This window comes from Mirounga angustirostris, unplaced genomic scaffold, assembly GCF_029215605.1.
Source record: "Mirounga angustirostris isolate CCGP_5_RB_7025 unplaced genomic scaffold, mMirAng1.0.hap1 SCAF_1, whole genome shotgun sequence".
NCBI lineage: Eukaryota > Metazoa > Chordata > Mammalia > Carnivora > Phocidae > Mirounga > Mirounga angustirostris.
The window spans coordinates 154,683,148-154,696,171 of NW_026991709.1; the positions used below are offsets into that span (position 1 = coordinate 154,683,148).

The window sequence follows — 13,024 nt, forward strand, 5'->3', positions numbered from 1 at the left end:
AAGTGACATGTCATGCCACCGGACACATCAGACTTCAGGGTGCCCCCTTGCCTTGCTGTTCCCCACAGCTGCCCACGGGGCTCTGGGGAGGGACAGATGAGAAGGGGGAATGGGACTTTAGGCCTCCTTGAGCTAAGGGGACCCAAGCACCTTGTTGACTGCCAGCACATTAGATTTCTGAGGACCCCTGACTCTAGAACTGAGCACTTAGTGGACACCCCACTCCAAGCAGGGTGTGATACAGGTTAAGAAGTTAGGAGAAGAAAAAAACTGAATCTTGGTCCTTCTGAGTTCATAGTGCCCTTGAGTCAGAAATGATCTAAATTCGTACCAGATGAAGATCAGAGGTGGTGACATGTGGCAGGGCACTGCTGGGGGGGGGGGGGGGGGGCGGTCCGGAGAGTTCTAAGGAGGGTGAGTCTGGGGAGGGAGTCAGAGTTGATTGCCAGGGATGGAGAACTGAATAGCTGGGCAGATGCGGATCGCCATCTGGGAGCCAGCATTGGACTTTGCTGAGGGAGAGTCCACTTTGCTTCTTGGCCCCTTCATCTTTTCACCAGGATGTTAAGCTTTCTGGACTGGAGGACTGGAAGAACTGGAGGCTGGGGGGAGCACAGCTGGAAGGCGTGGTACTGAGAGGAAGGCCTGCATGAAAGGGGAAGTGAGACTGATTCAGTGCCCGTTGTGTGCGGCCCCAGGCTTGGAAGGGCCCCCTCGATTTAATGTTCTCCTAGTTTGTTGTCTTGAAATTCTTAAAAACTTTCAAGCAAGGGTACCACATATTCATTTTGCACTGGGCCCCTTGGCTGAGAGATTCCTTGCAGATCTGTACTCCACAAGGAAGGGAGGTCATCTAGACCCTGAGAAGGGGGCACTTTGGCGAGAGCAGAGACCCTGAGGGAGCGGCAAAGGCCAGAGACAGGAGCCAAACCGCCTCCAGTGTGGGGATGAGCGAGAGCATTGAGGAGGCAGGGGGCCGCAGACCACTGACTGTGAGCCAGCAGGTGAGCCTGAGAACTTGCTGAGGCCGTGTGATCTGTGGGTCAGCTCTGAGCATCAGAGGGTCCCCTGAGCTTGTGGAGAATGAGGTGGAAGCAGGTCCTTGGAGGGCTCTCTGAGAAGTGTCAGGAGCGAGGCAGAAGTGGTAAAGTGAGCTTGGATCATGCCCCACTGAAGGACGGGCGGGCGGCCCATTGCCCCTGCCTCCCGGTGTGGGCCCTGAGGCTCAAGAGAGGTGAGGGGCCCGCCCAAGGGCACAGCACACCTGCCCAAGGATCTGATCCCAGAGCCCACTCCTCAGGTTGCCCACCTGGATGGGGAGAGGTGAGACTGGCCTTCGACATTACCTTTGACCTTGCAGTACCAGAGAGCTGGCCAAGCAGTATTAAGCCTTGTCCTGTACGGTTCCACTTTAAGCCACACTGGAGCTCGGACCTGACCCGTGTATATGCATCTTGTTACCTTCCTACCACCTGAAATTTCCAAATTCAGACACATAGCTGGTCCTAGGGGATTGCGGACCTGTAGGTGAGACCAGGTTGGGCAGCTGATCACACACCTCGTGGGGTGAGATCATCTAGAGTCAGGGCTGAGAGCCTGTCTCACTACATTTCCGCAAGAATTCTGGCGGGCCGCGGCTTCCCTGGGCTGGATGGCTAGTCCCTGGGGCTCGCTGCCTGGGAGGAGATGGAGACCAGGGAAGGCCTGTCTCTCAGTCCCTGGGAGGCCTGTGGTCTGTTAGGAAAGCTGGACCTTCGGCCTGTTCGTGTAGGAAGCACAGCGACAGCCCGGCCCGGTGGACACGCAGTGTGGGTGGACGTCCGCCACGTCAGTGGGTTGATTCAGGTGGTTCTGCAAACCCCAACCTGCGTCCTTCCTTCAGGTGTGGCCCAGAGGCGCGGATGGCTTCCAGCTGGGAAACAGCTGCGGCCAGCTGCTCGGCAGGGCCCGGGCTGGTGGGGGCCCCCGGGAGGGGGGGCCAGTGAGCAGCCCCCCACCGGGGGTCGGTCCTGCCACGCTCCAGGTCTCCCCCCGCCCCCCCGCTCCACCTGCGATGGACGAACCCTTGGGGCCTGTTTTCGGCCTTGCATTCTGGGGTCGGGAGGGGCAGAGGTTGCCCTAAAGGGGCTTGTGAGCCTCCGGCAGCGGGGAGACATCACTGGTTTCCCCTTTTCGAGCCAGACAGCTGTGTAAAGGGGGGCATGTCCCCGTGTCTACACTTGAGCTGCCTTCTGGTTCATTATTCCGCACTCTACCATGAGCTCCCTGGTACTGAACAGCACTTTAAAGTGAAGATTCGGCCTCAGGGCTGGTTGTGCCCACCTGGGCCTGTCGGAGGCTGGGGACGGCACGCTCGGGCTAAGAGAGAGGGCAGTGGGGGGGGGGGGGGAAGGGGCCACGTGCTCTGGCCACTCTGTGCCTTGGCCCCCTTCCCCAGTCGAGAGAGGAGGCCATGTGTCATCAGCAAGATCTGTGCCACACACGCAGGGCAAACCGCCACCATCCCTCTGTCACTTGTTTAATAATCACGTGAGGTCCACATACCAGTCAGCAGGGGGTCCGGCACCCCATCCCTCCCCTCAACGGCCCAAACATCCCAGGGCCCTACCGAGGGCCGGCGCCCCGGAGCTGGAAGGCCTCTGGCCCTGCAGGCTGCTCCTCTACCCCAGCTCCTGCCCGGGCCCAGGGCTCCTGGACCGGTGGGTGGGGCAGTCCCCCACCTGGCCCCGTGGGGACAAGGCAGGGGGGAAGGAAGCTGGCTACTTCTGGGGAGAAACCAGAAAGGCCTCTGCCCCACCGTGGTTCTCAAACCTCAGTGTGTGCGCCATCCACCGCAGGCATCTTCGGGGACGTGACTCTGGGGCCAACCTGCCCGCATCCTCTTCCTCAGGCCCAGGGTGCTGGGAGCAGGGCACCCGCTTGAACGAGGGCCAGGTGCTGCGTTCTCAGCGGGGTGCGAACACACTGAGCAAACTGGGGCCTGTGCTACCGCCGCATGGCCCCGGTCCTGGACTCGCTGCCCCCCAGCCTAGGCCTTGGGTGGGGCCCCCCTGGCTGGCTTGCAAGTGTCCCACAACCTTCCCGGGTGCCCACTTTTGCATGGATGAGAAGACTATAAACGGGCCTCTTGACGGGACCAGAAAAAGTGTCTTCCTTCCCCTGAAGAGGCCGTGGCCCCTCTCGTGGTTGGGACAAAAGGATGCTCCCAAGCTGAACGATACAGCTGCCCTGGCTCAGGGGCCACGTCTTTCCTCCAGGCTCTGGTGGCCTCCTGGAGGTGCCGGTGGCTCCGGTCTCAGGCCCCCTGCTCCTCAAGCCACCCTCAGGTGAGCGTGGGGGACGGGGAGGGAAGCCTGGCCTGCTTCAGACTCGGCCCTGTTGTCTGCTGTTGGCCAAGAGCTGGTGCCACGTACTGTCCTCACGGGGCCCTGGGATTCTTGGAATAACTCAGCTGGAAGACTGTGGATACCAGGCCTTCTTCCTTCTGTGGCTAGTTTCCTGCTGGAGAAAGCGTGGGAGCTGCAGGGGTGAGGGCTGAGAGAGCGGGTGGCAGGCAGCTTGGGGCGGACTGCAGTACGATCCTGGCAGCTGTGGGCCCACGTGGAGCTGTGGAGAGAGCTGTGGGGGAACCCTGTGTGCCTCAGCTTCCTCATCTCTAAAAGAGAGCACTGTAAGGAAACCGAGGCCCATAGGGCGTATCAAGGAGGGCAGTGGGCTCCTGGCCTCCAGCGTCATCATAGGGCCGGGTACGCCTACCGCTGGCTGCCGGCTCCCTCCCCGGAGCCGCTAAGAGGAAGCTTTGTCCTCAAGTCTGAGTGTTTGAGCTGCTGGTGAGGAGGGGGACAGTGTGGCCCTCAGGAGGGACAGGAGGGTCCACTGTCTGACCCCCTCTCCCCAAGGCGGCAGCCAGGGGCTGGACTCTGCCAGCTGAAGCCCAGGCCTAGTCAGAGGGACACTCTGGGGTCCCTGTGGCACGTGTGTGGGGCATGACAGCCCAGCTCTCTGTCGGGGGTGCCCACTAAATGTCAGAGCACAGAACTAGATGTCATGCTGGTGGCGCCAGGGGAGTTGGGCTGAAGAGTGAACCAGGCCTCGGGCAAACTGTACCAGGGTCAAGGCCCGCCGACGGTCTATGGGCTTAGGGACAATCAGCATCTTAGAGCCTCAGAGAGGCGAGCTGGGTGGGCGGTGGGGGGCGTCATCCATGGGGAGAGACGGCTGGGCGCCTTCCACGGTGGGGTGCGCAGAGCCTCCTAGCGAGTTGGGGGAGCCCAGCGAGGGCTGTGGCCCCCCTGGGGCTGCGGTGCTTCTCTGGGCCTGTCCTCGTGGAAAGCCAGTGTTGACCGGGCCTGGAGGCCAAGCACCCGGGCTCCGTGCCCTCTGGCTGACCACAGCATGGGCAGCCCCTCTGCCCGCTTCTGAGAGACACGGGGCTGGACCCCCGAGGCTCCGCAGCCCTTTCCTGCTTGTCCCTGCCTGACCCACCCACTGGGAGCGCCTGCCGGGTCCCCTGTCGGAGCTGCTCTGGCACTCTGCGGTCCCCGTGTGTCACAGCTGGCTGGGGACGTGGGAGCATGGTTCTCGCTCGCCTGGGCTGCCGTCCCCAAGACTTGGCCCTGAGGGCGGAGGTGAGGCCAGAAATAAGAGAACACATTGGTACGCAGAAGAGCGGAGGGAGAGGAGTGCGGGGCACAGGCTGCGGTGAGTGGTGCTGGGTGGGAACGGGGTGGCATTGTCCTCCATGTCCCCCTCCGCTCAGTTAGGAGGATAAGGGACTACAGAGAGTGGAGCAGTGAAAAGGCCTTGGCGCCCCCACCTGCCATGAGCTGGAAGGCCCAGAGCAGCTCTAGGGCCAGCACACCTACACGGCAGCCCCTCCCACCAAACCCCTCTTGACACAACCTGCTGATCCTACATCCAGGCTCCGCGTCCCCGTGGTCCCAGCAGAGGTGGGGCCTGTGTGTTCTGCCTACCCCAGGGGCACCGTTTGCCCCCCAGCTGAGCCTGGCTAAGCACTGTGCTTCTGCCGGGTGGTACTGAGGAAGGGCACAGGGAGGTTCCCGGGAAAGCCGGTCTCCAGGGCGGGGACCCCCGGCTCTGCACGGGCTCCTCGCAGGGTGAGGAGGGCCGGCCCATGGGCAGGGCATCGAGATGACTCCTGTTCACAGCCAGGACCTGTGCGAGACCAAGAGCTGCTCCATGGACCCCATCAACACTTTCCTCTTCCCCAGGCTGGACTATGAGGAAGCTCCTGGGGACTCGGCTCAGGACCACTGCGGTGGCTGCCATTCACCGGTGCTTCAAACCATGAGCATGTTCCAGAAAGTATTCATCAGGCCTGGAACCACCATCGGATGACTGGGCCACGGAGTGCCTTAGACCAAGCAGGGGCTGGGTAGAGCCGAATCCGAGATGTCCGTGCTGGCAGACTCAGCGGCCTGGCAGGACCAACCCGACAACCCCGAGGGGCAGACGGGGGTGTCGGGCCTTCCAGCAGACTATGCTGAATGGGCTGCTGAGGCCATCTCCGCCTCGAGGTGAAGGAGAGAATGAAGGAGCTGGGCCCCCGGGTCCATGAGGAACATGGGTCCAGGCAGGGAGGGGCTGAGCTTGACAGGCAAAGGGAGCCAGGCTCTGCCCTCCTGGGTGGTCCTCATGGTTACACGTGGTGCGACACAGCCAGGGGAGCGAGCAGCCGGAGCTCGACTTACCGCCTCCGTGCCCGAGAAAGAGGTGCGTGCAGCCCTCTGGGCCCAGGCCGGGGATGGATGGCACCGCTGGGCAGAGGCCCCCCTCCATAGGGGTGAGCCCACACCAGGGTGCCAGCTGCCACGGGCATGAAAGCAGCCCCGGTGGCCCTTGCCAGTCCCCACGAGGGGACGGGTTCCAGCACTGGCTGGGCCTGGCCCCGGGCCTTGGAAGTGGCACACAGATGCCCAGCCTCCAGCTGAGCAACCCCCAGCTCCCCCTTCAATGACCTGACCCAGGGCTCGTTCCAGAAGGAGGGCCGGTTCAGTCCTCGTGGGGTAAGTAGGAGTCAGAGAGGTATGTGTTGCCTTTAATCGCTCAGTTACGACGGCTTTTGTTGAGAAAGGGTCTGTTAACATACCGCAAAACAGAACCAGGCAAGAGGTGTTCAGAGCTGTCTGGGTGCTGGAAACACTGCCTCGCCCCCCTTCCCCAGGCCCAAACCCCCGCAGACTGGCCCTGCTGGTGGCGCGGGGGGTGCTCGGCCTGACCCGCCGCCCAGCCCCCATGGCCGGGCCGCTGCATGGGGGGTGCTGGGGGGGCCTGGGCAGGGACGGGAAGGCAGGAGCAGGCCGGGTGGGGGCCTGGGAGGAGCTGGGTCTCGGCTGTCGTCCCCGCCGGCCCTCACCGGGACACCGCAGAGGGGGGCGCGGCGCTGCCGCTTATGGCCACGCAGCTCCGGGTCTGGGGTCAGGGGCCGCCGCATTGCTCCAGGTGCCCCTCTGCTCTGGCTCAGGGCGGCCCGGGAGGGCGCTCAGGCCTCCTCCTCCTTATTGCCTTCCCTCGACTCCTCCTTCAGGTTCTGGGCCATGAGCTTCATTTGCTGTTGAGAGAACACAAGACACGGGGCGGGGTAAGCCACGCCAGCCTGCGGGGTGGTCCCCGGGGGGGTGACCCAGGCTCCCACCCCCGCTGTGAGAGGCCCTGGGCGATGGGGTCTTGAGCTCCATCAGAGCACACTCTGCGCCCTGAGAAGCCGGGGAGCGGGGGCGCCCTGACACTGCCCGAGGCCCTCCAGAGAGCGCAGAGCCCCGCTGCTGACACTGAAGAGATGGGGGCCAGTGGGCGTGGGCCGGGGATGTTGGGTTGGGTGAACCTGCTAGAAGGGGTCCTGTGTGTCCTGCCTACCCCAAGGACGCTTGCAGATACAGGGCTGAGACGCAGCCACGGGATTCTCCCGCCCCAGATCCCCAGGCAGGGGGCCTGGAGCACTGACTTGGGGCCAAGTCCTCGCTCTGTGCCTATAAACTTGGTGACCCAGGCAAGTGGACCTCTGTGCCTCTGCTTCCACACCTGCACGCAGGGAGCCGTGAAGCACATTCTGCATGGTGGTCACTGTACATGGAGTCCCTGGCCCAGAGCAGATGAGTCCAAACAGGAGACATTTTCGCCAGCCCTCTGTCCCTATAGCTACAGGACCATCCCGAGCCACTGAGCCATCCAGTGCCACTGGGGACATCCTAAGAAATCTCCCTGAGGGCCAGGCCAAGACGGAGGTGCAGCCTGCCAGGCTCACAGGGAGGTGTCAGGAGCCCACAGCCAAGGACAAGGCAGCTGGGGGTGAGGAGGTCCTGCAGCTCCCAGTCCTGGGGCGCCCCCCGCCAGTCCCCGAGGACCCCACCCCCCCAGCTCCCAGCCCCCTGTGTCCGTGGGTGCTGGAAAACATGACTATAGCTCTGCCCTGTTTGTTGAAAAAATGAATAACTCCTTTGGAATTTGGCTGAAAATACCCACGCTGCTTTTTGAGAACAGTTATTTACTTCTGGGAAAAACACAACTCTGAGCTCAGACAAGGCCGCTGCTGCTCGACGTAGCCGACCGCCCCTCTTGGAAGCCCCCGGGCACCACATGGGGCTGGATCCGATGCAGGGCTCTCTCTGTTTCAGGGATAGGAGGCCCGTTCACAGTCTGCAAGCAAAAGCCTCTGCCTCCTGCTTCAACCCCATTTCCCCTTGTGAGGATCATTTAGATCTGTAGTAGCTCGGGAGACCCCCGTTCTCTGAGCCTGGAGGCTGCCCCTCTCCCCGTGGGCTGCGGTGAGGCCTGCCTGGCTCTTGCTGGTCCACATGGAAACAGGCTTTAGGGGATGGCTTCTAATGGAGAAGGGGGCCGGTGGGTCATGGGGACCAGGGAGCTCTTGCTGCACAGGCCACAGCATTTCCGCAGGCCTCCCTGGAGTAAGCCGTGGGCACAGGAGCAGACGCCAGCCTCAGGCCCCACGGCCACGATGCCTGTACAGCCTGGCAAGGTGACGGTGCCCGTCTGAGTTAGCTCACAGACCTGGAGGAGCAGAACCCCCAGGCCACGTGAGAGTCTCCCAGAAGTTATGTTTTGCATCTGCCTCCTTTTCTGCTGCTCGTAGCACTTCCCATCCTCTTACGAGCCCGCTTTCCCTGTTAACTGCGGATGTAAAATACCCTCATACAGGAAAACTGTACTATTTCAGCCCAGATTCACTGCCGACTCTTCTAGCTGGTGTCATTTAATACTTACGAGACCTTTTTAAATGTCTTTTTATGAGAGAGAGAATATGAATCTATTTGACAAGCAGCCATAAGAAATTAAAGGCTAAATAAATGTAACTAAACTAGAACTATAATGAAGATAAAATATTGCCTAGCTTGTCATGGAATCTTCTAGCCAGGCCTCCCTAGCATTCCACATGGGGAGGAAAATCAAAATGGGTTTTGATCCAAAGGAGCCTGTAAAGCTCCCTGCAGGGAGCAAGCTGCTCTCCCATTATGTGTAGGGCTTCCGCTGGGTGGCTCCTGAGCACAGGGCACGTCCGGGAGGCCACAGGCTGTCCGCACTGAGCTGCGCGGCTGGGAGCAAAGGTAGAAGCGGTGGCCAGGGACCCCACCATCCTCCCATGCCCCAGCCCAGGGGCAGGAGCACTCTGCCCAGGAGTACCTGTCTCCACAAGTGCAGTGACCAGGCCCCTCCATCTGGTGGGTTGGGCCAAGCCTGCCCACCGCCCTTCCCCTCGGTGGTGGGTCCCGCAGGGCCTGATCTGCCTCATGGAGCTCTGTGACCCCCACAGGAAACATGGCCCATGGTGCGCGGGAAGGCTTGTGCTCCCCGGGCCTTTGCCAGCGCAGGGCTGAGCGCCCCGGCTGTGAGGGGAGCCGAGGCTTGGCTTGTCTCCCTGCATCTCCTGCCCTCCCTGCTGGACATGCTAGCCAGCGGCCGCAGCAGAACTTCAAACCTGTGGCTCAAGCCCAGAGAAACATCCAAGCAGTTTAGAAGAAACAAGCTGCAGCAGCCTGTTTGCCACAGAGGGAGACTTAAACTGGTTTTGAGGTCAGTGAGTGGCACCCAGTCCTGTCCGGTGCAAACAAACGGGCAGGCCTCCGCCATTCCTCCTGAAAGATGGGAGTTAGAAGCCACTGCGCCTTGAGGCAGCTTCTCTCAGGTAAACCAGCTGCTGTCCACTGCTCGCGGGTCTAGATCCCCTCCATCTGCTGCCATGACCTTGGAAAAGGAGCCCCACCCCACCCTCCTGGTGCGGAGGAGCCAGGAGCCTGAGCCCCAGCCCAGCCTGCTTCCCGCACCCTCCCCTACTGCGGGGAGACCATGAGCACTGGCAGGATGAACTCCAGAAGCACAGATTTTCTCATCTGAAAGAACCTTGATGATCATTCAGTCTTGTGGCCACTTAAGAATCTGGAGAAGCCTCTTAAATGCAGACTCATCGGCCCCTCCCTGGGACGCTAACTGGCTGGTCTGTAGTAGGGCCCAGGTCTCTGAATTTTTAACAAGCCCTTGAAATTTCTCTCCAGACCTCCCCAGACTTAGGAGTCTCTGATTTGTCGCCTGTCATCTGTCACAGAGAAGCAAGCTGGAGTGGAGGGGGATGAGCAGGCCCCTTCCAGGCCATGCTGTGGGCTCAGGCCAAGTCACAGAACAGCCCTTGGGGTACCAGGCCAACCCCTTGCAGCCCAGCTCTTCAGCCACTTCTGCTCTTTAGCAGCCCTGCCTGGGGAGATGCAATGGCAGGAAGCAACATTATCCCATTAAAAAAAACCTGGCTTCTTTAGGGATTCTTAAATTAAAGCCTTATTAAAAATATAAGCAAGGTAATAGTGCTGACTTCTTCCCTACAAAAAGCATCAGAATGAAGAGAATGAAATCTTCCCCAATTCATGACTCATTAAAACACTCATGCTCCAAATAATTCTTTAAAAAGCACAGACTGACTTCTTACATCATTCATTATTAGTAATGATTATAAGAGGAACCTAATCACCAAGTGTGTTGTCCAAATGCACAGCTCAACATAAGAAAGGATGCATAATTGGATCCATTTTTCCCTGTGGAGAAGTTCAGAAATGCTTCCTGAGCCCTGCAGTGCTTTCTACAGATCTGGGACGGCCCCTTCTCACCCCCAGGCTTGTTAGCAGAGACTCTCTCTGGCTGAACCCACAATCAGCTCTGGGATCTTGCTATTCATAGCACTCAGGAAATCACAACCAATGGATTACATTACTGCCCAATTTGAAATCTGTTAGCAGCTACTCCATTACCCCTTCCCCTCAAAAGCAACAACCACCCACAGAAAGACTATTTGGGCAGCTCCTAGCTGAAGGACCGAAAGAGCCTGTGCATTCATCTCTTCCTGTTTACCGGAAGCTTCGCTGGCCAGGAGCTGGCTCCGTGCAGAGCTCAGTGGCTGCCATGGGGCCGGCTGCTGGCCTCACAGTCTCAGACAGGAACCGGGTTCTCGGGCCAGTTCAGTCGGGTAACGGCACCTGCAGCACCTGGCTCCCCCGACTCATGCCGGCCTTGGCCTCGGGTGCGGAGGCCTGGTGACAGAGAGCTAAGATCCCCAGCCCCCTACCCACCTCCATTCTGATGTAAATGGGCTCCCCCAGGGTGAGTCTGTCATGCAGGTGGGGTGGAAGGAAGCCACTCCTCCAGCTCGAGTGAGCGAGTGAGTGGGAAGGAGCAGGACTGGAGGCCTCCCTTGTGCACAGCCGTGTCCGTGCACCCCTCGTTAGCACAAGCGAGCGAGGTCTTCTCTCTCTGTGTCATTCATTGACCAGGCTGAGGCTAAGCAACTTGTCTGAGGTCATGTAGCTAGAATCAGGGCAAAATCAAGCAAGGGTCTGGCCGTTCAGGTGAAAAAGAAAGTAAAGAATGGGACGTTTCACAAAGACTTTTTTTTTACATTTTTTTTTAGTACTCTCTACCCCCAGCAGGGGGCTCGAACTCACAACCCCAATGATCAGGAGTGGTGTGCTCTTCTGACTGAGCCAGCCAGGTGCCTCAAAACTGTTTTTATTTGTTATATCTAGAGGAAAGCTTACCTCAAACAAGCAGTGTTTTGGACATATTCTAATATAACAATGAAATACTCCAGATCTGCCCTGGGCCTGGCAATGCGATCAGGCTCTGACAAGCCCCACATCAGTGAGGGAAGGACAGGAGGGTGCAGGGGCAGCGGCCCCTCAGGCCGTCTGGAGGGCACCGCCTACACCACCTCTCTCTCTGGGGTGCCTGGTTCATCTCAATATTTGACAAAACGTACAAAATGTGAGGTCTACTGACCATTAAACACACGGCGCTCTGAGTCGCACATCCTTACCCCAGCCAGCTTCTCTCCCAGTCACCCCATCTCAGGGGCCACTACCACCTGGCTGCTCGGATCAAAACCTGAGCCCTTATGGTGGATGCCTCTGTGCCCCTCCTCTGTCTTCAGTCCGCCATGGGGCCCGGCCCGCCCCCCGCCCCCCGACCAAGCACACCCGCCACTCCCAGTGCCGGCCTCCCAGACTCCTGGACGTTGTCATCCCAAAGCAGGCCAAGCCAGGTTTTAAGACAGGGGACAAGAACATGCAACCACAGAGGCTTCCCATAGGTTCTGGACTCAACCCCAGGTCACTCAGCCCAGAGGGGCTGCCTGTCACCATCACCCTCCACTGTAATTCCTGCACTCCACTCACACCATCTGTTTTTGTCAAGGTTTATGGGAGGGTTTTTCCTGCTTCAGTGTTCTATCCCACCTAGTGTGGACTCTCTGGAGAGGAGCTGTGACTCTGCCCCCAAGGCCCCCAACATAGCACTGCGAGCTGGAGCCAGCGCTCCATCAGTCCCGGTGGAAGAGGGGCCACAGCCTGGAGCCCACGGGGGCAGCCAGCAAGATCCCCGTTCAGCCCATAACTCGGCATGACTACAGTGAACTGGGAAAGCCTCCCTTCTCGTGGGTATGTAAATGAGACACACTCATGTTCTTGAAGGCAGCATCACTATCTGGATCACAAATCTGTTGGTCACATGTATGGGGTCCCCGAAAACACACTGCAGTGTGAGCTTTATATCAGAAGGCCCAGGATGTCGTTCGGAGGCCCAGTTACCTGCCTTGCTGGCAATGCAGGTCTGGGCCCCTTAGGACTGTGGCTCAGTGGGAACAGGAATCTTGGTTCCCCCCAAGCCCCCCAGGGTGGCTCTGGCTCTGGCTCAGGGGGTCTGCAATGACCGCCAGGGAGGTGGAGAGTCAAGGGCCACCCGGAAGGTTGCCAGATTACCAGCTTGATCCCAGCTGGAAACAAAAACCCTCCAAGATCAAAACCCAGCTCCAAAGAGGCTCCAAGACTTGGTGGCCCAGCCCAGCTCACCCAATAGGTGACATGCTGGGGGCCACAAGTCTATTAACTGCACAAGCTGACCCCGGGAAGGGTAAAGTCAGTTTAACATAAAAAAATTTTTTTAAATCTACTTCTTAAATAATTGTTTGGGTCTTGCTTTCTCTGCATAATTGGGTTTCAGAGCTAAATTTCCAAAAGCAGAAGTCAAAGGCTCTTGGAAGGGAAACTCCACAGATAGCCTGAGAATGCAAATTCCTTTCTATAGAGTGTGAGGGACCCGCAGAAGCCTGAGGCTTGCTTCCCAGCCATCCCCAGAGATGCACTTATTCTGATGCTTCTGGAATCAGGAGCCAAATACGTTTGATTAAGCCACAGCTTTCTCTGAAACCTGGGCTGCTAAAATTATGTATTTGCCAAAGCTATGGCGTTCTATAGGTGGCTAAAAGTGCTGAATGCACACACAAATGACAAAGCGAAACTGATGAAAGAGTGGCCTACCTCGCTGGGTTTGGGAAGTGAGAAAGCCCTCATCTGGGCTGCTCATGGCCTCTGTCCTTCCACATTCCATCAGTGGGTTCTGGTATTTTCTCTGGGCCCCTAAATGCAATCCTTTCCATTTATCCAAAATTCGCCTGAGATCACTAAGCAATGAATGTAGCAGACTCTTCACCGGCACCTGGGCTTTCAGCATG

The 13,024-nt window shown here is 59.0% G+C and overlaps 1 protein-coding gene across 5 annotated transcripts in view; it reads right to left on the reverse strand.

Moving 5' to 3' along the window:
- Positions 1 to 6,080: 6,080 nt before the first annotated feature.
- ANO10 (anoctamin 10) overlaps positions 6,081 to 13,024 on the reverse strand; it is a 222,680-nt gene continuing 215,736 nt past the window's right edge. For all 5 annotated transcript variants that reach the window (XM_064590635.1, XM_045904155.3, XM_045904157.3 and 2 more), the window contains one exon: positions 6,081 to 6,571. In XM_064590635.1, the coding sequence (XP_064446705.1) occupies positions 6,503 to 6,571 (69 nt within the window). In that variant the 3' untranslated portion in view covers positions 6,081 to 6,502. The remainder of the gene's footprint in view (positions 6,572 to 13,024) is intronic.